This window comes from Rhincodon typus, chromosome 5, assembly GCF_021869965.1.
Source record: "Rhincodon typus isolate 14 chromosome 5, sRhiTyp1.1, whole genome shotgun sequence".
Taxonomy (NCBI): domain Eukaryota; kingdom Metazoa; phylum Chordata; class Chondrichthyes; order Orectolobiformes; family Rhincodontidae; genus Rhincodon; species Rhincodon typus.
In genome coordinates this window covers 29,247,676-29,270,920 of record NC_063336.1, presented here as the reverse complement: position 1 = coordinate 29,270,920, position 23,245 = coordinate 29,247,676, and the positions used below count along the sequence as shown (strand labels likewise).

Here is a 23,245-nt window from a genome sequence, read left to right as displayed (position 1 = left end):
CGATACTGCAGAATGTAGTAGAAAGAATTCTGACTTGTATGCTTTACCATACTTCATCTCAATTAAGTTAATCAACGTCAGATACTGGGTAAATAACTACTTTTTTAAAAAAAGTATAGAACATGCAGAATAAATCTAATGCAGAATAGTTTGTTTGAATGGTTAGATTATTCAGTTGTTAAATTATTGGTAAATTCAAACCAGGAAACAACAGCTGTCTTCGTTGGTGATGAAATGTGTAATGAATAATTTAGAACAAAACAAAAATGAAAATTGTTACAAAAATAACAATAAGTTAAAAATGAATATAACAAAAATAACAAGATGTATATTGCAACAAAATTTAATGATTATTGTACATTTGCAACCAACATAAGCAAACTCAGATTTAAAGGATATTTCCTCCTTTTTCAGCAACTATTACATCTTTCTTGTGTAATGTAAGCATTTTTGGCACAACTTAATTTTCACAGATACAACTAAATTGATATTGACAAATGAAGTGTTGCAGCACTCACTGCAGAGAAAGGTTACTAGGTATAACCTGACCCTATGGTTATGAATGTGTCAAGTTTAGCCTCCATGTTACCATGGAAATGAATACCCTCTGCACCAAGTCAATACGGGAATGAATTTTCAATCACAACTTGCCTTTAAATTACCTTATTTACTTTCCCATCATACAGATAGAGATTTTTTTTAAAAAATATACTTTAAATTCATAACAAAAAATTGTACTGATTGCGATTCATGAAGGCATCCATTTTGCCCTGCTGATATTACTCACGAGTTGAAAGCTACATTCAAAATAATTTACACTATACAGAACAAGCTTTTAAATACACCAGTACAAATTAGAGGAACTAAATAAAAGTCCCTGCTCTGTTAATTATAAAGAAGGAAGTAGGTTAATTTCTTTGTCATCTAAGTAATCACATTGACTGTATGTCAGCAGTAGAAACAACTTTGTATTAAGTGAGTGAATGATTAAAAGTAAAATTTACTAAAAAATAAAAGTACCTAATTACTTTTCTACAGCAAATGTGAATCCTGCATAAAGTAATATAGAAGGAAGTTATGATTCTTAATGGATAACTTATAGCTCTTCACCTGCGGGACCATATAAAAAGAATTCCAAATTATCTGGGTTGTAGCTTTAATCTAAAATGCAAATTTACATAAGGCCACCAAGCTGTACAGATGAATCATGCTAGAGGTCACCTCAGCTGCTATTTGTAATTTCCTCCTAGTCTGAGGTTAGCAGTTGCATTGACTAAGGCAAATATCAAGCAATTTCAGTGCGCCTGACACACACGCACAATCTGTATTGTAAGATCATTGCTCCTGGGTTGTTCAATGCTAAGTCTGTCATGTTATGCCACTGTCAGGTCATTCATGGCATCAGAGACCTCGGTGTTGGTCTGAGCAACAATGCTTGCTGGTATCACATCCAAATAAAAGTCATACTGCTGGTCCATCCCCAAGTAGCTATCATTCATCAGATACAGAGTGTAGATATACCTTAAAAAAGTTTAAAAAAAAAAGCACTTTTTAAAAACATTACCTTGACGCATGTCACAAACACTGATGCACAAAATATTTTAATTAGAACAATGTATTTAGAATATAACAATTTTTAAAACAATCACAATATATCAATGATGTTGTTTCTACAGTTGTCTTAAATGGTAATTAAACAGGAATATGTTTTCTTACAATGACAACTTAACTTTTGTGAAATATTTCAAACTACATAAGCTTGTTAGTGATTTGGTTTTGAGATTATTTCTGAGTCTTTTCGTTCAGTTATCAGGAGTTCCTTTGAAAAAAAACTATGTTTGAATGCAAGTCACTTCACATTCCACAATTGTATAGTTAATCTTAATTCAATGCCAATTTTACCAAGATACTGATTTACTTCCAGACTCTGGCATGATTGAATTTTTCCCTTAGGATTACTATGGAAATGTGGAACACCATATGGAGCCTTAAGGACTTGGCTGAAGTGAACAAGAATAAAGAAATAATGATGAGTTCATTCAAAGTGTTCATTAGCTCATAAGCGCACTGTCTGCAACTTTGGGTACCATTTTACAGGTAATGCATTAATGCTGTATCAGGGTAGATGGTAAATCACCATATGAAGAATAGACTATAGTTAAGAGGAGATATTTGTGATCTGCACTCTATTTCCACTAACTTAGAGAATGCCAGAAGGAGATTTTAGAAATGTTTTTAAAATCATTAAGTATTACTGAGAGTTTGAATAAATAACACAATTTTCACTGGTTGGAGAATTAATTGTATTATTAGTTTAAATTGTTGTGACAAGTGTTAGGAAAGCAATAGGAGAACAGTAATGTAGTGATAATGTCACTGCACTAGAAATAATGAGGTCCAGGTTAACACCTGGGTCATGGATTCAAATCCCACCAAGGCAACTGGTGGAATTAAAAAAAAAACTTCCTTGAATTTTTATCAAGGGGATTGAATGGGGTGGGGGGAAGAAATCATTGCACTGGTTAAGAGAGAACTTTCGTTTAATTAATTCGCAGGATGAGGGAGTTTCTGGGAAGGCTGGAATTTATTATCCATCATTAGCAGTCCTTAAGAAGGTGGTCCTTCTTGTGCTGCAAGCAGTTTTTACAGCCGAGTGCTCTCGTAAGCCATATGAGATGGCAGTTAACAGTCAACTATATTGACATGGAATTGGAATTGCATACAGACCAGAGCTGTAAGCGGACTACTTTCCATGCCAAAAGTGAAATAGTTGGACTTTTATCACATTTTGACAGCTTTATGGTGACTTTTACTTATCCTAGTTTCTTTAAAGACTGCTTAAATTGAACTCCAAAGCGACAATAGAAGATTTGCTCCTTCATTGGGTCAACATGGATACAATGGGCTGAAGGAGTGAGTAACCGTTCTGTGCTTCTGCAAAATTGTCACATTTTTATGATTGGATATGAACCTAAATGTTTTCGATTTACTAATCCAATAATAATCACTATTATTTATTAGTGACCAAAAATATTGAAAAACAGAAAGATTTAGGGTTTGTTGCAGGCTTCTGGGATGGTTTTATAAGATATTGGGCATTGTGCTGTTTAATTATTATGACTGAAATATTTCCATTTGGATGAGATGTAAAAGAAGACTCAACTCCTCATTTGCTCTAGGGCATTGTAATAGGAAACTGTGGATAATCCCATATATAAAAGTACATATGTAGTGACAAAGCACTCATTTACATGTACTCAGGACTGCTAAAATCTCTAATATACAGCATTTCAAAATGGATACAGATTCATTCTCTCAATTCCTCACAAGTGACCTCAGGGAACACTGAAGGAAGAATTACCCAAGGCTGCATGCTCACATCTCCAAATGGCTGCTGTGAGGCAATTTTAGGAAACCACAGCCAATTTAAAATAAAAAAAAATTGAAGAGAGTCTGGAGTTATTTTCTTAAGCGAACATTTATTGGTTACAAAAACTTTAAATAAGTAAAAACTGCTGTGACAGTCATACTGGGGAAGAAAATGCAACCTTTCTGCTTTTGGAAAAAACAGATTACAGTGAATTGCATTTTGTACCTTTTTTAAATGGTTAATATTTTACTTTATTTAAAATTGCTCTCTGGCATCATAACAGTTTGCCTATTTGCTCAGACTAATAGTTACACTGACCTTGAAATGGGCATGAACCATTGAGCATTGTAGTGCTATTTATGCTGGAGGATGGTCAAGCTTGAATTAATTCTTATTCATAGTCCCTGCAGCAGTCAATGTTATGGTGATTGACTCTGTCACATCATTATTTCCTTGACGATCAAATAATAGAATTTGAATAAAGCATACCATTGCAGATTGCTGAGAATGTTATAATCAATGGTAAGATCATCCAAAACTCAGTATCCTTTGCCATACCACATTCCGGTCATCCATAAGTCCTGTTCTTATGAGTTATGTTAACTTCTAACTGCTCAAACTTAAATTTAAATCACTATGCTACCTAGGAACTTTGTACCTTTAAACTTCTGCAACGTTACCATTTCCTCCAAACTTGGTGTTCCTCAGAATCTGGCCTCTTATGCACCCCAACACCCACTCCATCTTTATACCACCACTTGTGCTTGTGTCTTCAGCTATGTGGACCCTAATGATCTAGAAGGTGCCTTAAAATCTCCAGCTTTCCACTTCTCTCTCTCCATTAAAAACCACCAGACCCAGCTCTGCATCTAAGCTTTTGTTTACACTTAGTACTATCACCTCCTTTAGCTCAGTACTATTTTTCTTCTTGTAAAACATCAATTAGATATTAGATATTTAGATATTAATTAATATTTTACTAAGTTAAAGGTGTCAAATAAGTTAAGAAGTGACAGGAGCTTACCTTCCAGTGGTCTCAGGAGTATAGAATGCAAGAGAGATTATGCTATGATTTCGAATGTATCCCACCCGTTTCAAAGCCATTAACTCCTTCTTGTCTACTTCCCCTAGGATGACAAACCAGCCCTCATCCTTGGCCTTTGGGAAGCGAGGTGTGATGGCTTTGCTGTCGTACTTTCCCTGATGAACAATATAAAACAACAAATCAGAGCAGGATTTTTGTTCATTTAAGTGAATTTGTAAATAATAATGCTTGCATTTATTTTGTACAGTTTTATTTTATATCACATTGAAACTCCTGAGTCACTCTACACAACAGGTTACTTTGACTGTGGTAAGCACATTAATCTAGAAAAACACGGTGGTCATTCTACACCGGAAATGTTCTACAAGTAGAGGAGAGATAAATAACTGATTAGTCAAATTTTTCGTGATTTTGTTGCAGGAAAAAGGCTGTCTAAGACTGGAGGAAAATTTACTCCACTAATTGACACCACTGAAGGTTTAAAGTTTTTAACCTTTAAGGTTCAGTGTATCGCTAAGAAAAGTGGCAGCCATTTTGCATCAATAAGCTAAATAGCCATTTAATTTTATGTTGTGGCGTTAGCAAAGGAAGATTAATGATCTCCTTCAGTAACAAAGCACTCCTTCAGTAATGCAAGTGTATGCCTAGATTATTAGCTTGAACCTGCAGCCTCCTGACCCAGAGGCAAAAGTACTGAGAAGCTGACCTCACTGGTTAAAAGGTCAGTTAGCTATTACTAGGAAATGAAGCAAAAGTTAACATGTTGCCAAAATCAACAATTTCTGCAATACTAAGTTGTTGCTTCACAGGTTTATAATGGTTTAATGTAACACAGTAGTAGTAAAGCAATGTGTGACCATATCTGGCAGCTGGAATGGATGTATTGCAGCAAGATAAATCTGCCTGTTCATCTCAGAGGATAATAAGTAAAATGAACCTTAGAAAATTGGAAGTCAAATTTGAAAATAGCTGGACCAAATGTAAGTATTCTTTTCTTTAGTACATAATTACTCTGATAACTCATAACTGTCATAGTTTTCTTATGAAATAAAAAAAAATGTTGTAATGTTCAAGTGCCTGACAGAGCACTGATTTTTTTGCCAGACTATCAGTTACAATTAAGTACAGTGTTTAGGAAATTATTTTAGAAAGCTTTGCCGTGCTTTTAGAATGTATCGGCCTCCAGCAAAAAAGTTCCATGACAATCCTTCTGACTTTAAAGTGAAGTCCTTTCTTCTGTGCAAAAACAGGTTCTGTATCTTTATTTTTAAAAAATACCATCATTAACAAATTGGCAAATCTTGTTCACAAATATATTTGATGTTATTGTGATTCTGCTACACAAAAAGTTCTGCAATAATCTGTTTGAATGAATTATACATTGATGCAATGGTTTGTAAACATAAATATTTTGTTTCTTACTCCAACTTTTAATTTATTATTTTCCTTTTAACTTTTATACTAGCAGCATTGACAATGAAAAGCAGCTTGTTGTTATCCAGTTAAATTTTTGAAGAAATAATAAAGGGAAGAAAAAGGAAACACAGTAGAAGTCTCAAAATCTGGAAAAGTAAACTGTTGATTCTGATCCAGTCAACACGAAGTTTCTGTTGTTGGTATTAAGGCATGAGTTTCTGTCTTAAATCCATGATCCTAGATTCCTGTATATTAATTTTTAAAATACATACACTTTTTTTTCTTGCTCTCCCACACTTATTTCTCTTTTGCCATCCTGCCAAATTAGTGTAATCTGGTTAACCATGCTACCCAATGGTACAGTTCACTTTTATTCAGAATTGGTCAAGGGCAGGATTTCCAAACATCGGAAACTCAACCATTGGGCTAAAATGCATGTGAAAATCAGCAGTGTTTGGAAAACAGCCAATTCATGACTAGATGTTGGGCTCGCTATCCAATTAAGGAGGCTGGATGCAGTATCAAAGCTGGAGGGCCTGTCAGAAGTCTTCTAACTTGAAGGCAGCAAAAGGATGTGTGCTGGGTGGGTGTTGGGGATGGTGGGTGGGTGAGAGTGGGAGGCTTTAGCCAGACTGCAGTATTGCTTCCCACTATCTGTGAAGAGGAGGCTGTCCCCATCCAAACTAAACTTGTCCCTATCAGGGCTTTGAGGCCAATTGGAAAATTGACTCCCTTGAATTGCCCTTAAAAAGCCCAGTCTGCTATTTTAACTAGTGGCTTTGAAATGAGTGGGATACATTCAAAACAGACACACAGTCTGTCTAGCTTTCTATACCTGAGACAACTGCTGGGTAAGATACTGTCACTCCTTACTACTACAGTGACTTGTCGTTCCTCCATCCTGCTTTGGGAATAAGGCCCAGGAACAGGATGAAGCCAAGGAACCAGTGCACATTCCAACAGCACTATTTTTAGCGCATGTCTACCTCCAACCTACATAGGGCCTAATCAGGCCACTAAGTCTTCACTATTCTAACACGAGATACTGACAGGAATTCTGAGATTATCTTAGAGGGTCTAATTTCTGAGATACTTCTGAATTCCTAGGAGTCATTTTACATAGTATGATGCCTCCTATTCCATATTATCTATTCTGACATGGTCCATCACTTCTGGTATTTTCCCTTACTTCTTGAAAAGCTTGCCTTGCTTTGTATTCCAGATCACAGAATCCATAAGATAAGACACCACTGGAGGATTCAAATTTGCAGGAAGGACGTTCTTGATGACTGGGGAATCCAAAACCATGGGCCGCAGTTTAAGGATACAGCAGTTGGCCATTTAGAATTGAGATTGGGAGAAATTTCTTCACCCAGAAAGTGAACCTGTGGAATTCTCTGCCACAGAAAGCGGTTGAGGGCAAAACATGGGCTGTTTTCAAGGAGTTAGATATAGTTCTTAGGGTTAAAGAGATCAAAAGGTATGGGGAGAAAGTAGGAACAGGTACCGAATTGAATGATCAGCCATGATCATACTGAATAGTGGAGCAGGCATGAAGGGCCAAATGGCCTACTCCAGCTCCTATTTTCAATGTTTCAATATTCATATTTACTAAATCAACTGCATACTCCTGTAATAATTAAATTTCTCAAGACCACTGCATTGCGTCAAATAATTATCCGTGGAACCACAAAACCATATGTCCGAAGAATTTTCCATTGCTTCTAAAGGTAAACAACATTGTGCTTCAGTGATTGTAGCTGAAAACTTTTGCTCTGGATTCAAAGCTACCCAGGAACATCCATATCCAGCTAGATTTGCACAACATGGTTCCTATAACCATGGCTCAGAAAAAAAAGGGATCAATGCCAAGAACTGAGTCCAACTATATTTGTCATGACATTTATCCTAATTAAAGGTAAATGCTGAATGCAATCTTTCTCCTGCTCTTGAAGGTCTGGCAGCATCTGTGGAGAGAAAGCAGAATCAACATTTCGGGTTCAGTGATCCTTCGTTGGAACTGTTCTGACGAAGGGTCACTGGACACAAAACATTAACTTGATTTCTCTCCACAGAAGTTGCCAGACCTGAGTTTCTCCAGCAATTTCTATTTTTATTTCAGATTTACAGCACCCGTAGTTCTTTTGTTGTTTGTTTTCTCTTCTTCTGATCTTGTGACTTCATTGCTATCGGCCATTTTGACAGCAGTCTGAAATCAGGTGGTGTTTGGTGGCGGGTTGGTCGTTGGCAGGGGGGGGTGGGGAGTGGAGCGGACAAGACAGAGGGAAGAATGACCCCAGTTCAGCAGTTAGTTGGATGAGTGGCTGCATCAGGACAGTGGCCATTGTAGTAGATGTGGCTGTCACCATTAAGGATGGCTGCCTTGCCAAAAAGAGCTGTCAGCTTGTCTTAATTCTTCTTTCCTACAGTAAGATGTCCGATGTTCACTGGGAATCTCCTCAACATCTTGGCTGAGATCACCAGCTATTTGATAGGCTGAATTATAGCCTGAGGAGCAGGAACTCCTGTTGTGGGAAGTTCCTGTCCTCAGTGCCTCTTTAAAGACAAGCAGGAAATTATCGTAAATTGTAGACAGAGGTTTTAAGGGATATAAAGTTAAGACAGACAAATGAAGTTATAGTACAGATTACCTATAGTCTCATTGAAGACTGGAAGAGGATTAAGTAATGGCATGGGATTGGTCACGAGTTTTATGTTTCCCCTTGACTTTATCTCTCATTAAACAAAGATTCATACCTTGCTGCGCACCAGGCTAATTCTGCGAAGATTGATCTGGAGTACGTATTCTTGATCTGCATGGACCTGTGTCCAGTTCTTCTCATCTCGGATTCCAGTTCCCACATTCGGCAGAGCTTTCTCATTTTCCCCATTTGGAGCATTTTCCCACCAACCCTTGATTAGCAGATTAACCTCAATGATGGGTAGATTAGACAGGAAATTCCAAGCCTAAGAAGGTGACAGAAATTGGAATAATTACACAATCTTTGGCAATTATAGTAATCTTAGTTGACAAAAAAAAATCCATTTCAGTAGTTACACATGTTCCAAACTAAATTACATGTTGTAAAAGCAAAGATTGGTCAACGTGACCTAAATTTGCATATTAGCAAATAGAATACAAAATTAATGAAATCAGCCATTAATCCAACTTCTTTGCATTTTCTTCCATGGCCAATGCACCATTTACTTCCCGATCCGTCTAACTTCTTAAGAAGCTAATTTCCCTTCCAATTCTAGGTAATACTGCAATTTGTTCTCTTCTCAAGTATAAACGTTCTTCGTTTCAAAACTGCTGTCATCGTCACTTGCTCTGCAAGGAACCCACTTGGACTCCTCTGCTTTTACTAATTTCTGCTTCATCTGTCCATTCTTCTCCAACGAATCAAACATGTTTCTGCCATCCACAGCTTTGATTTTTTTTCTATAATTCCCTGTTTGAATTCCTCCAATCTGGAATGCCTGTCATTGTTTTACAATGGTTGACAGTAAAGTCATGAATAACATTCTCTGTGGCCAGAATAGACGAGCCTTCCTTGTCTCTTGTGACCTCTCTATAGCTTTCAAAGGGTTTGACCATGTGATTATCCTTCTAAGCCTCTCCTCCTCTGTCCAACATAGTGCAACCACCTAGGCTTAGCATCATTCTTATCTACTTGGTGGTAACTACAGTATCCCTCATGTTGAGTTTTCTTTCCAACCCATCATCACGACCTTGTGAACAGCATAAGGATTCATCCTTGACCCTCTCCTCATATTCAACAAATGCTGTTCTTTGGTTACGTCACTGGAGACACAGAACAGCTTTCCCACCTATGGTGATGGTGAGCCCTGGACCTCTCTGAGTATCTCAAATATGTCTATGAGCTTAACCTGTTTTTCTGAGACATAATTATTCACAATGATTTTCTTGAATACTAACGTTATTGCTCCCAGGATTATCTACATTTGTCACTGAGTGTATCACATGGCGCCACCCACAGCCACTATCTGATACTGAACTGTTTGTTTTAAACTTCAGCATTCCATCCGATCTCATGTTGAGTATGGGCTGAATTTGAGGTTTGGGACAGGGGCCTCATTCACCAGCTGGAGAATTGATGGGAGAACCATATCACGTCTGATCAGGAAGGCCCATCGAAATTAAGCGCTTGTCAGGTACTCGAGTAGATTGAGAATCCTGGGATGGCTGCTACCCATTCAGAGATTGGCAGCTGTCTGTTGTCTCAGTACCACTGTGAGTGATGGCAGCAGCTGGAAATGCATCCACCGGAGGACTATGATCAATGAGGAACCTCAAGTCAAAGGTAAATGGGGACAGGGTGATGTGTCATGGAATGGGTCCAACAGAAAGGGTAGAGGTCAGGCTCTCAGTCCGTCACGCCCCACCCGCCCAACTTGCTGACGTTCAGTTCCTTCATCAGACGTAGTGCCTTTCAAGATGGGATTCTCCCAACCCAGAAGCCTGCAAGGTAATTGAAAACAGCTTTGCTTTGCTGGGCTCCCTGCATGGCAATTCCTCTACTCACTGCTGGTTGAATACCACGGCAGGAGAATAAGGATCTTGAGTGGGCACTTTTGGCCCTCTATTAGTGGCAGAGCAGCACGTCCATCCAAAAATCTTCCCACCAAAGATATAATTAGGCAGAGGCAGTAGGCGGCAGAGTCCCCATCCTACAATCTCCAGATTAAATGCGTCCATGGCACTGGACTTGCCATTGGGACTGTTAGATCTATTCTTTGAGTCTATATTCTCTCCATCACAAAAATTGCTGACTATCACCTCTGTAATAATTTCCACCTCCCTAAATATATCAGATCCATTTGCTGCTGAAACCCTTATGCTTTTGCCAACACCAAATTTGAAAATTTCAATTCCTTCTTGGCAGCATCTTGTCCTCTTCTACTCGTATACTTCAACTCAATTAAATGTCTGCTGCTGACATCCTTTTCCATTTGGCAATCACACCTTTGCCTTTCATCGTATATAGGGCTTCAATACCTCAAATTTAAGATTCTCATCTGTTTTTAAATTCCTGTATGGCCTTGTCCCTCTGTCTTTGTCACCTCCTCCAGCTCTATAATCCTCTCTCGTCTCTAGCTTTCCAATCCTTCCTTCATCTAGTTGTGCATTAGTTTCCCATTTTGCTGCATCATAAGCCTCTAAAGCTGCTTGTCCTCCAGCTTTGGAATTCCATCCTCCCCCTTTCCAAGCACTTCTACCTTACCTTTCCACCTTCCGCGATACTTCGTTGATCAACATTTGATATGTTATTCTAATCCTTTTAGGTTTGGATTGCTGTTCAATAATCATTGTTAGTGAAACTGTTAGTGGCTGTTTTAGAATTCATTCATAAGCTTTTGTTTTATTTTACATTAGAAAGAAATAATAGCAGTTTTGGTTCCATTTAGCCTACATCAAAATTGCGAGAAAACTAGTAGACAATTTTCAATTTTTTAACTTTGGAACAAAAATGTAAGAATTAGTGTTTATCAGAGTGTACTTGAGATACATCCTACCGGGATGTTCTTGCTTTTGACTTTGAAATGGTAAAGTATTAGAAAAAATAATTCCTACTTCATTAAAACACCCTCTTTCGTAACATGTTTCTTTCCAAAAAATGATCCTCAAGGCATTAAACTTATCTCACAGAGATGATTCAATATTCTGATAAAATTGTTGATATTTTCATACACTTGTGGAGTGAAATGTGTTATGATAATTTGAACATTTATTCTTTCTTCTTTTTTCCCCACATAAGATAAAAGTTCTTACCTCCTATGGATAGTACAGGGAGCTACCTTAACATTCTCCTCAGTGCAGAGGAAAGCAGTTTCTCCTGCACCACCTCTTAGTGAGGATGATGATTATTTGCTTTAACCACCCTGCTGGCTCATTCTTTCAGCACAGAAGATGGCAGTGTTTGTTGCCACATGTTACAAAAAATTTGATAATGAATGCTTCAATACTAAAACACTTCAATAAACTAAGTGCCCAAAAAATTAAAATCATCCAGACAACACTGTTTTTCCTGAAAAACACTGGAGATAAAAGAAATCCAGGTTACATCATCATTGTCAAAGGCAACAGGGGAGATCAGGCTACATGTACAGAAGCTTTATATAAAAAAAAGCACACTTTGAATGAACTGCCAAAACATTTGTCTTTTTGGAAGACTCTTAGCTGCCTGTAATATTGAGGCACAACTGGTGCTATTAGTGTGGAGGACAGTCAAGATAACACCTCACTGTTTACCAGCCTGCGTAAGCGTTATTGTCCTAATGCAGCTACAAAAGATAATTTATTGCTTAAATATACCACAAAGCTCTCAGATTGTAGCTGCCTTTTGATTAAAAATAAAATCTAGGTTATTGCAGTCGAGGCTAAAACATTTCAATACGGGCAAAACATATTTATCCGAGGATTAATCTTCATCATTTGAATCAGATGAGAACACCTCCCCGCATGCAATTATTTAATTAGCTGCCAAATCTTCTGCCGGTCGCCAGCCGTTCAGAGCATACTGATGGCAGAACAGATGCAAATCTCACAGTGATGACTGCCTTTTCTCATTACGACTGCAATTAGCACTTAAATTGATGCTTTAAACCCACTAATTTCCAGAATAATTTTTTTTAATGTATTTTAGTTGTGATTGCTATGCCAAACTGGCAGAGGCAAATTGGAGAATAAATTTTAGATCCAAATAATTTTCACAATGGACGGGCTACAATAACATGTTTTTCAAAATGTTGATCTTTTCTTTTGAAATGACCACAACCTTACCTTTCGAGCAAAATTTCTTTTTTCCCTGATTCTGCTTGTTGTACAAAACATAATTGCGCTTAGGGACATTATCTGTGCAATGCATATTACTAGTTATTTATTGCTGGCACATATTTTTTCACAACAGAATGATCCTTGCCTTGCCTGCCATGTGGCAGTAGACCAGCCAGAGTGCCTTCAAGCTCTTAAGTGCTGCTTGTCTGGGTAATAACCGTGTTTTTGAACATTAGTTAATTTAGCTGATGAAACTATACTTTAAACATTTCATCATCTGGAAATTTGTAATATCTTAAAAGATTATTTATCAAAATTTCTACAACTCCTGTAATTATGTTCAGTACCAAAGTCTGTGATTGACACTATGCACATTCAAATTCCATATGGTCCTTGTAATTTACATGTTCAAAAAATATGAATGCTTTATCCAAAATATACATTCAACACAGCATAACATTTTGAAAAATAAGTTTGCCTTTTGTTAATAGTAGAATTCTGAGATATGTTTATTCAACTGAAAAAGTCTTGCCCTTTCTAGCTACTTCTCCCTTTCTTCCCTAAGCCACATATTTCACTAGTAATTATGGGCTTTAAATCTTACCAGACTGAATTTTTCCCTTCATCTTACTCATACTGATGACTCACATGTCCAAAGAACCAACAAAGATCCATACATAGATGCTGTATTCCTGGTCACACATGTAATGACATCAAATATGATAATATTTACCTTGATGAATTCTGCATTTAAATACCGCAGGCATATCATAGTAATTAAATAGCTAGTATTGAAATGCTGGTGGTGTTTTTCCTCATTATAGTGGTCTTTACCAAAACCATGGATAATATTTAATGGAGGCAACAGGATACTCACACATAGCTGAAGAGCTAACGACAAGTCCAGTTTAGGAAAGGCCCACTGTATTAAGTGCTACTCTAACATTTAAATGGACCGCATTGGGCCTGTTCCAGGATGTAAGATTCCAGGGGTGTAACTCCTGTGTGCTAAGAACTGCTGGTCAATCAGAGACCTACTGTCATTGCTGGATTCAAGGCCACAGATGAGTGTGCCAAGAGGCTGTGGGGAGGAGATTGGCAACAAGGACAGGGCTCTCATTAGGCCTGTCTCTTCTCAATGTATGTTCCCAAGATCAGGCACTGACCACCTCTGAGCATGGTATGCTCCCTGGGAACTCTCAATTAACCTTGCACGGGTTAGCTTGTCATGGTGCCCTGCGGGTGAGCCCAATGTCTCCAATGGCGGCAACCTAAAGGTCTCAACTGGCATAGGGATAGGAGGCATTCCTGTCGTGGACATAATAGGGGTGGGTGAAGACAATTTCCGATCTGGTGCAACTAAATGCCACCCTGCCACCAAACCCATTAAAGGAGAGGGCATTAAATTCACCTCATTTAATTTATAGATGTTGTGTTTGGTAGGACTGGCCTATGTAGCAGTTTCCACTACCCTTTTATCTCTGGCTCAAGGTCTGAACCCAGTTTGGGCAGATAACCTGGAATCTCCTTTCATTTTGACACAAGTTCAAAAACCCTCAGCGACCTTAAGTGAGCTTCCAGAGCACATGAGTACCCCCAACTCCATTCAGAGTTGATATAGGAAATGAAATGGGATGTATTTCTCAAGATGATGTCAAGGTATAATGCTGCGACAGAACAGGGCAGCTTTACTTTTCTTTTTAAATGGATGAAAACCCACCTTTAATCCCCATTTTCTGCCTTCTTTCATCTGCTGATCCTCTGGGAATTGGGAAGACAAAACTTTCAAAAAATAGATTTTGCTTGGCTAAAAACAGCAACAAAGCCATTTACCTTAAACCAGCTCCAAGAAGGGTGATTCACAGTCTATAAAATGAAACCATACCTAAAGCATTTTTACAGTTCAAAACAGCTATGACGGATGGTCACATTTGTCAATGGACCTTAAAAACTGGTGACAACGTTTGTGAGGTGAGGGAAATAAAGAAGTGTATAAACCAAGAAGAAAAGAGGTGATTGAAAGTGCAATTTACCTGGGAAATCTGTGCAGCCTGGAGTTCATCAGCGACAATGGAATGAAATATGTCCTCTCTCCATTCACATGCAGCTATTAATTCAGGAAGACATTCAATTGGGCCTTTATAACTTTTAGGACTGCTTTTCCTTCTGCCTACATTCCACTTCCTAAAAACAGAAATTAGTACACATATCTAAGATTAAAATTACACACATAACTTGGGGCTTCTGGTTCACAAATAACTTTTCCGAGCCAGGTGAAAATTTGTTAAAAATGTAAGTAGCAAGAACAACTGACTGGAGCACTGGGACAGCAGTAGGCTCATTCAGTCCCTTGAACTGGTATTACTATTTAATAAGAACATAGCAAATCAGTATCCTAAGATTATCTGGCCACCTTGGTTTCATATTTCTTTAAAGCTTTGGTTTGCAAATATTTATCCCAAGGCTTAAAATTATTATGGGACACAGTTCTACACATCTGCCACTCTTTCAATGATGAAGTGTTGACTAGCTTCTTGCCTGAATGGCTTGAGTTTGATTTTCAAGTTATGTCTTATTGTCCTGGAATCCTGGAAAAGGTTTAGTTATATTTAATCAAACATTGTAAAATCCTCAAATAAATTATCATCAACTCTTTTATACTTCAGGGAATATAACATTAGTTTATGCAATTTCTCCTCATGACCTCACCCCTGGAACCAGCTAAAATCCTGCTAAATCAGCGCTGCACTCCTTCCAAGGTGAATAAATTTTTTAGATTGTCTGAAACAAATGAGGCAAAATGATTACCAAGGGAAAGTTTCCAATTAAAATATAAAACATGCCTGTGTCAAGACACATGTAAATTGTAAACTTTAGGAAAATCGGCTTGGTAGCCTTTAAACAGACTCAAATTTTAGCACAGGTACACCATGTCACAGGACTTATTTTCATTTAGTTTGAGTCTTGTGTTGCTGTAGACAAAGTCAGTGATGTTAAGCTTTTCTTATCTGTTTATCTAAGCCAGATACATTGGAATGGATTTAAGACATTTGGTTGTTGTTCTTGTCCTACTATTCAATGAAGTCACAGCTGATCTGTGACCTACTTACCTACCACCATTTTCTTTTTCTTTTTTATTTGATGAGATGTCAGTGTCTCCAGCAAGTCTGACAACTTTTGCCTGTGCCTGATTATCCTTGCGACAGAGACAGCAACAACTACAGATGCTGGAGTCAGAGTCAACACAGTGTGGAACTGGAAGAACACAGCAGGTCAGGCAGCATCAGCGGAGCAGGAAAGTTGATGTTTCGGGTCAGGAACTTGCATCAGAACTGAGCCAAGTGGGTTGCTAGGCCAGTTCAAAGGGCAGTTAAGATTCAGCCACATTACTGTGGATTTGCAGTATATGTAGGCAAAGCAGGTGATGATGGCAGATTTCCCCAGTGGGCATCAGTGACCCAGATAGGTTATTAAGAGATATGGGGCAAACCTGTGTTTTGGAGCAGATCAAACCCCCTCAAAATATATTAAGAATATAGCCTAGATCCTAACTTTTTCTTATTTTAAAGATAAGTGTAAGGTGTTGCATTCCAAATGCAATTTAATGGTCAAACTCTTTGACTTTAAGCAAAAAGACACTTTAATTTTACATTACAGTTAAAATACAGACAAAATAAAAAGAAAAGAATTGGCTTAACTGTAACTCTATTGAAATGCTTAAGAAAACAACATAAATATAAATTACTAATTAACTGTTCCAATACAGAAACATCCCATAAACACACCCTTGGCAAAGGCAAATTCAGTGAAATATATTGTCTCACATGCAATTCTAGCAGCAGGAAGAGAACCCTAGCTTTTAGCTTAACAGAGAGAAGAATAATAGCTTCCACATCCAGCTTCAAGACCCCAGCAACAGCTGCTGAAAAAGTTAAAACTAAAATTCCAGGTTCTGTAGGAGCTTGACCCCATCCATTCATGCTGCTTCTATTGCTCCAACTTTAAAAATAAGGCCTCACAAGCTGTTTACGTTATTGGCTTGTCGCTTATGTTTCAACCTTTCTTCATAATAAAGGGCAAAATACACCTCTTAAAGCTATAGTGTTGTCACACTTGGTTAATAAAAGATCTATCAATCGCAGATTTAAAAATTGACAACTGACACAGGAAAAGGAATAGGCCATTCAGCCCCTCAAGCCTGCTCTGCCATTTAGTAAGATCATGGCTTATTGTGGTCTAATTCCATTTGCCTACCTTGTGCCGATATCCCTTTACACCTTGTTTATTAAAAAACTGTCCATCTCAGAATTAAATTTAACAATTGAATTAGCATTGATTACTATTTGCGGAACTCTCTTCACTACTCTTAGAGTCATAGAGTCACACAGCATGGAAATAGATCCTTTGATCCAACAAGTCCATGCCAAACATATTCTCAAATTAAACTAGTCCCATATCCCTCCAAATCTTCCCTATTCATGTATCTATCCAAATGTCTTTTAAATGTTATAATTGTACCTGCATCCACCACTTCATCAGGAAGTTCATTCTACATGCGAACCGCCCTCTGTAAAAAAATTTGCCTGTTATGACTTTTTAACTCTCTCTCCTCTCACCTTAAAAATGTGTCCCCTAGTCTTGAAATTCTCCATCTTAGGGAAAAGACAACTACCATCACATCTACCTGTACCTCTCATTATTTTATAAACTTCCATGAGTCACCTCTTAACCTCCTATGCCCCAGTGAAAAAAGTCCCAGCCTATCCAACCTTTCCTTACAACTCAAACCTTCCATAACCGGCAACATTCTGGTAAATCTCTGCATGTAGAACTGCTTTATAACATTTGTCCTGAATGGTCTGGCCCTAATTCTTACACCATGTCCTCCGGTTCTAGAATCTTCAACTAGTGGAAATAATTTACCTTTATCTACTCCGTCTTTCCCTGTTAATATCCTGAAGACTTTGATTAGATCACCCCTTAAACATTCTAAATTCTGGAGAATAAAAGTCTCAAAATGTAACCTTGAAGTCCAGGTATCAACTTTGTAAATCTGCATTAAACTCCCTCCAGTAGCAAAACATCCTTTTTAAGGTGTGGTGCCCAGATCTGTTCACATTACTCTAAGTGGGGTCTAACTAGGATTTTGTATAACTGCAGCGTAATATCTGCATCCCTATACTCCAGCCCTTTCATTATGAAGGCCAGCATTCCATTAGCTTTCTTGGCTATTTTCTGCATTTGTTTTTGGAATTTTAAACAGCTATGCCCCTGAACCCTCCAATCTCATTGGGCATCCACTGTGCCTTCTAAAAGATATCCTAATGTATTTTTTTCAGTCCAAAATGGATAACCTCACACTTGTTTATATTAAAATCCATTTGCCACAGCTTTGCCCATTCACCTAATCTATCAATATCCAGTTGTAATTTTATGCTGTCATCAACACTATCTAAAATGCTGCCCAATTTTATGCCTTCAGCAAGTTTGGATATTCAACTTTTTATGCCATTATCCAAGTCATGAATGAATATTGTGAATAATTGAGGCCTTAATATCTATTGCTGTTTGCAGGAGAGTTCCAAATTTCTAATGACATTTATCTATAAGAAGATTTCATAATTTCTTTCCTGAAATGCCTGGCTATATCCCTGGTCCTAGTACCCCCAGTTGGCAAAAATATTTTCTCAGTCCAATCTGTTACCTTTAATACTAATATTTGTCATATGGACATACATATATTTTATAACTGTCATTTTTATTACATTTTAAATGAACTCATTCCTTTACTATTTGCCATGAGTGATATTTCAGCAACAAAGGAAAGGGAAAAGTTAATTATTCACTTTGCAACACTATGAACAGCATAGGAGTCTAAATAATAAAATAAGCATGAAAGCTGAATGACCAGATCTTGTTCTTCCTTTTTTTAAGAATTGGGCAGGCAGGTCTTCACTTTAGAGCAATGCATTTCTAATACATCTTACTGTAGAGGGGAAACTGACAAGTCAGTCTAAGTAGTGATACCAGCCCTGACTGAAAGATGTGATGCTAAAAGAAAGGGAATAATCAAACAATTCACTCTGGTGACTAACAAATCACTTCTAAAACCTGCTTCAAGAACAGTTTTTTGCCAAGAGTGGTGTGCTGATCATCTGCCTGCCCGTGTTATACTGATACACCACAAATATAAATAACAGAAGAGCACATGACACAACAAGAGGAGGTATTCAATACGTGCAGTACCAAGCTGGACATCTGAAAAAGTACAGTATGTTCAGGATGTAAAAAGCATCCATGTGCACAATATTATATTTTATCATTGAAGAGAATTATTGCAAGTTTTCCAACATATTAATGTCCTTTAAAGAGAATGAACCTTTATACTCTATATAAGAACAGGAATAGGCCATTCAGCCCCTCAAGTTTGGATCACCATTCAATTATATCATGGCTGATCAGTACTTCAACTCCATTTAGTTACTTTTATTCCAAACCCCTTTATACCTTCATTGAATGGCCTTTGGGACTCGGGAGAGTTTGATATTTCCATTTGACTTGAGTCCTCATTTAACTCCTAAATTGCTTAGTTTTATCTTTAATAATGTACTCTCTTGTTCTGGGTTCTCCAATAGAAGAATACTTTATCTTTCCTACCAAATTTTTTAATCAGTTGAAAAATACCTTTCAAATCATTTAACAAGGTTATAACCTTAAAAAATAAAAGACAAGTACGTTCTACCTGATCTCATAATTTAACCCTGTAAGCCTTGGCATAATTTTGTTGAATTCATGTTCAACCATATCCAAGGTCAATATGTCTTTGTTGGGATAGTATTCATTCCCAAGTCTGAACTTAGTACTCCAGGTGGGGTCTGCCAAGCATTCTAGTTAAGTGAAGTATCACTTCTCCACTGCTGAATTCCGATTCCCTGGAGATAAAGCCAACATTCCAATAGCCTTTTCAATTATTTATCGCACCCTTGTACTAGCTTTCAATAATTTGTGTACGTGGACATGTAAATTCTTTTGTTTCCCCCACAGCTCCTTGTCTCTCACCATTAGGAAAATATTCTGGTATCTTTTGTGGATTGAAAGCAGATGCCCTCATTCTTTCCTCACATTGAACTCCATCTGCCACAGTTTTGCTCACACATTTAGTCTGTCTTTACCTCTTTGGAATACTTATGGGACTTATTATGTAACTACATCATTAATAACATTAAATCAAGTTCATTGAAGAATAGAATTAAGCAATAACATGGGACCTTTGTCAACATATTAATAGCAAAACATACCAATAAGCGACATCAGTATTAAAATCTCTTCAATAGAACTTTCTTGCAGCCTACAATTTTTGCACAGCAAAACAGACAATCTATTTACCTTGCCTGCAAATGCACCAGTTTTATATAGGCAAGGCAAGAAATGCACATATGGCTGTGGGAGGTGTAAGTATTTGGAACAAATCACAGTTAATCCCGTCAAAGCTTGATCCCCAGAGAATTTCTAATAGGATTTGTTAAAAAGTTTTCATTATTAGTCATCATCACAAAAGGTATTCATTTAAGAGTTTAGACAAAGCAAATTATATTCCAAGAATCCCTTTAAATTGTCAGTATTTCATTTGTTTGTGTAATATTACATTTTTCTTATGCTATTCTAATCCAAAAAAATGAATTAAAAGATATGGTTATGTTAACCTTGTTGCTTTTATATTTTTCTAGCATATGTTTCCTTGAATGTACTGCTCCTACTCTTATAGCTAGGACCCTTGCATACAAGAAAATGGCAAGCAGTTAAAAGCTTCTTGGCATATCAATTAACTACAGCACATTCTTAATGTAATTATGCGTTGAATAAGAAATCAATTTTTTGATGATAAGACTTGTTCCGATATTAAAAGAGTTAAAAGCCACAATAAAAATCTGTAGTGAATACCTGAATAGATAGAGGTGTTGTTGCTCAATGTTCGGCAGGGTAAGCAAAGAGGAGTCGTGAACCCATCTGCCTTGAATTACCATTTGAATCAGATTGATTATGTTCAGTGCTGTAGCGAGCCAGCCATTGTTTGCTGCTACATCCAACATTGCCTAAATAAAAGGAATACAGAAGACAGAAGGAAATCAATTGAGTAAAAATATAATATTTAGCACAGTCAGATTTGCGTAGAATGGTAACACGCCAACATGTAACTTCCTGATTCCGTGATTTCCATTAAAGCTGACTTATCCAGAAACCAAATTAAAAATCAATAGCAAACTTCAGTAGAGCCATACAGTATGGAAACAGACCCTTGGTCCAACTAGTCCACGCCGACCATGTTTCTAAACTAAACTAGTCCCACTTGCCTGCATTTGGCCTATATTCCTCCAAATCTTTCCTATTCATGTACTTATCTAAATGTCTTTTAAATGTTGTAACCGTATCTGCATCCACTACTTCTTCTGGCAGTTCTTTCCACATACTAACCTATCTCTGTTAAAAAAAACATTGCTCCTCATGTCCTTTTTAAATCTTTCTCCTCTCACCTTAAAAATATGCCCCATAGTTTTGAACTCTCCCACCTTAGGAAAAAGACCTTTGCTATTTACCTGATCTATTCTCCTCATGATTTTATAAACCTCTTTAAAGGTCACTCCTCAACTTCCTACATTCCTGTGAAAAAGATCCCAGCCCATATTTATAACTCAAACCTTCCATTCCCACCAGTACAGTGATTGGTCTTTGGGCTCATTCTACATATTCTATTTTTTTAAATTAATTCGTGGGATATGGGTGTTTTTGGCTGGACATCATTTATTGCCCATCCCTAGCTTCCCTTGCGAAGGTGGTGGTGAGCTTGAACTGCTGCAGTCCACATGCTGTGGGTTGACCCACAGTGTCGTTAGGAAGGGAATTCCAGGATTTTCAGACAGTGACAGTGAAGGAATGGCGATATACATCCCAAGTCAGGATGGTGAGTGGATTGGAGGGGAACTTGAAGGTGGTGGTATTCCCATTTATCTACTATCCTTGTCCTTCTAGATGGAAGTGTTTGTGGGTTTGGGAGATGCTGTCTAAGGATCTTTGGCAAATTTCTGTGGTGCATTTTGTAGATAGTAGAACTACTGCGACTGGTGTTGGTGGTGGAGAAGATGGATGATTGTAGATGTGGTGTTAATCAAGCGGTTGCTTTCTCCTAAGTGGTGTCAAACTTCTTAAGTGTTGTTTGAATTGCACCCATCCAGGCAATTGGGGAGTATTCCATCATGCTACTGACCGTGTAGATGATGGACAGTCTTTGAGGAGTCAGTAGGTGAGTTATTCGTCGCAGTATTCCAAGCCTCTGACCTGCTCTTGTAGCCACGATGTTTGTGTGGTGAATCCGGTTGAGCTTTTGGTTAATGGTAACCCCAAAATTGTTGATAGTGGGGGATTCAGTGACAGTAACACATCTGAATGTAAAGGGGTGGTGGTTAAATCGACTTTCATTGGAGATGGGTCATTGCCTGATATTTGTGTAGCACAGATGTTACTTGCCACTTGTTAGCCCAAGCCTGGATATTGTTCATATCTTGTTGCATTTGAACATAAACAAAGTTGCTGGAAAAGCTCAGCAGGTCTGGCAGCATCTGTGGACAGAAGGCAGGGTTAATGTTTCGGGTCCAGTGATCCTTCTTCAGAACTGAAAAGTGGCCCTAGCCAAACCCAAACTGCGCATCACTAAGCAGGATATTGCTGAGCAGGTTTGCTTGACAGCACTATTTATAACACCTTCCATTATTTTATTGATGATTGAGAGTAGACTGATGGGGCAGTATTTGGCCAGGTGGGATTTGTCCTGCTTTTTACGTACAGAACATAACTGGGCAATTTTCTACATTGTCAGGTAGATGCCAGTGTTGTAACTGTTCTGGAAGAGCTTGGATAGGGTACAGCAAGTTCTGGAGCACAATAGTATTGTTGCCGGAATACTGTCAAGGCCCGTAGCAATTGTACCATCCAGTGTCTCCAACCATTTCTTGATATTACATAGACTGAACTGAATTGCCTGGTGTCTGTATTGCTGGGCCCCATGGAGGAGGCCAAGATGGATCATCCACTCAGCACTTCTGGCTGAAGATTGCTGTGAATGCTTCAGCCTGATCTTTTGCACTAATGTGTTGGTCTCTTTCATCATTGAGGATGGGGATATTTGTGGAAACTCCTCCTCCAGTCAGTTGTCTAATTGTCCACCATCATTTGTGATTGCTTGAGATCCATTGGTTATGGGAACGCTTAACTTTCTTTATCACTGACTGGTTATGTTGTTAGGAATGCAAGTAGTCCTGTTTGGTCATTACATCAGGTTGATCCCTTATTTTTAGGTATGCCTGGTGTTGCTTCTGGCATGCACTCCTGCACTCTCCATTGAATCAGGATTGATCCCTTGGCTTGATGGTAATGGTAGAGTGGGGAATATGTTGAGCCTTGAGGTTGCAGATTGTGCTGGAATTCAATTCTGCTGCTGTTGATGGTCCACAGCGCCTCATGAATGCCCAATCTCGAGTTGCTAGATTTGTGAGAAGACCAATGTATTTAGCTCAATGATAGTGCCACACAACACGATGGAGAGAATTCTCAATGTGAAGAT

The 23,245-nt window shown here is 38.0% G+C and overlaps 1 protein-coding gene across 2 annotated transcripts in view; it reads right to left on the bottom strand.

The window, feature by feature from the left end:
• Positions 1 to 327: 327 nt before the first annotated feature.
• ascc3 (activating signal cointegrator 1 complex subunit 3) overlaps positions 328 to 23,245 on the bottom strand; it is a 494,022-nt gene continuing 471,104 nt past the window's right edge. For both annotated transcript variants that reach the window (XM_048596924.1, XM_048596923.1), the window contains exons 38-42: positions 20,572 to 20,723; positions 14,664 to 14,814; positions 8,589 to 8,798; positions 4,395 to 4,570; positions 328 to 1,521 (exon numbers count right to left, since the gene is read on the bottom strand). In XM_048596924.1, coding sequence (XP_048452881.1) covers positions 1,374 to 1,521; positions 4,395 to 4,570; positions 8,589 to 8,798; positions 14,664 to 14,814; positions 20,572 to 20,723 — 837 coding nt within the window. In that variant the 3' untranslated portion in view covers positions 328 to 1,373. The remainder of the gene's footprint in view (positions 1,522 to 4,394; positions 4,571 to 8,588; positions 8,799 to 14,663; positions 14,815 to 20,571; positions 20,724 to 23,245) is intronic.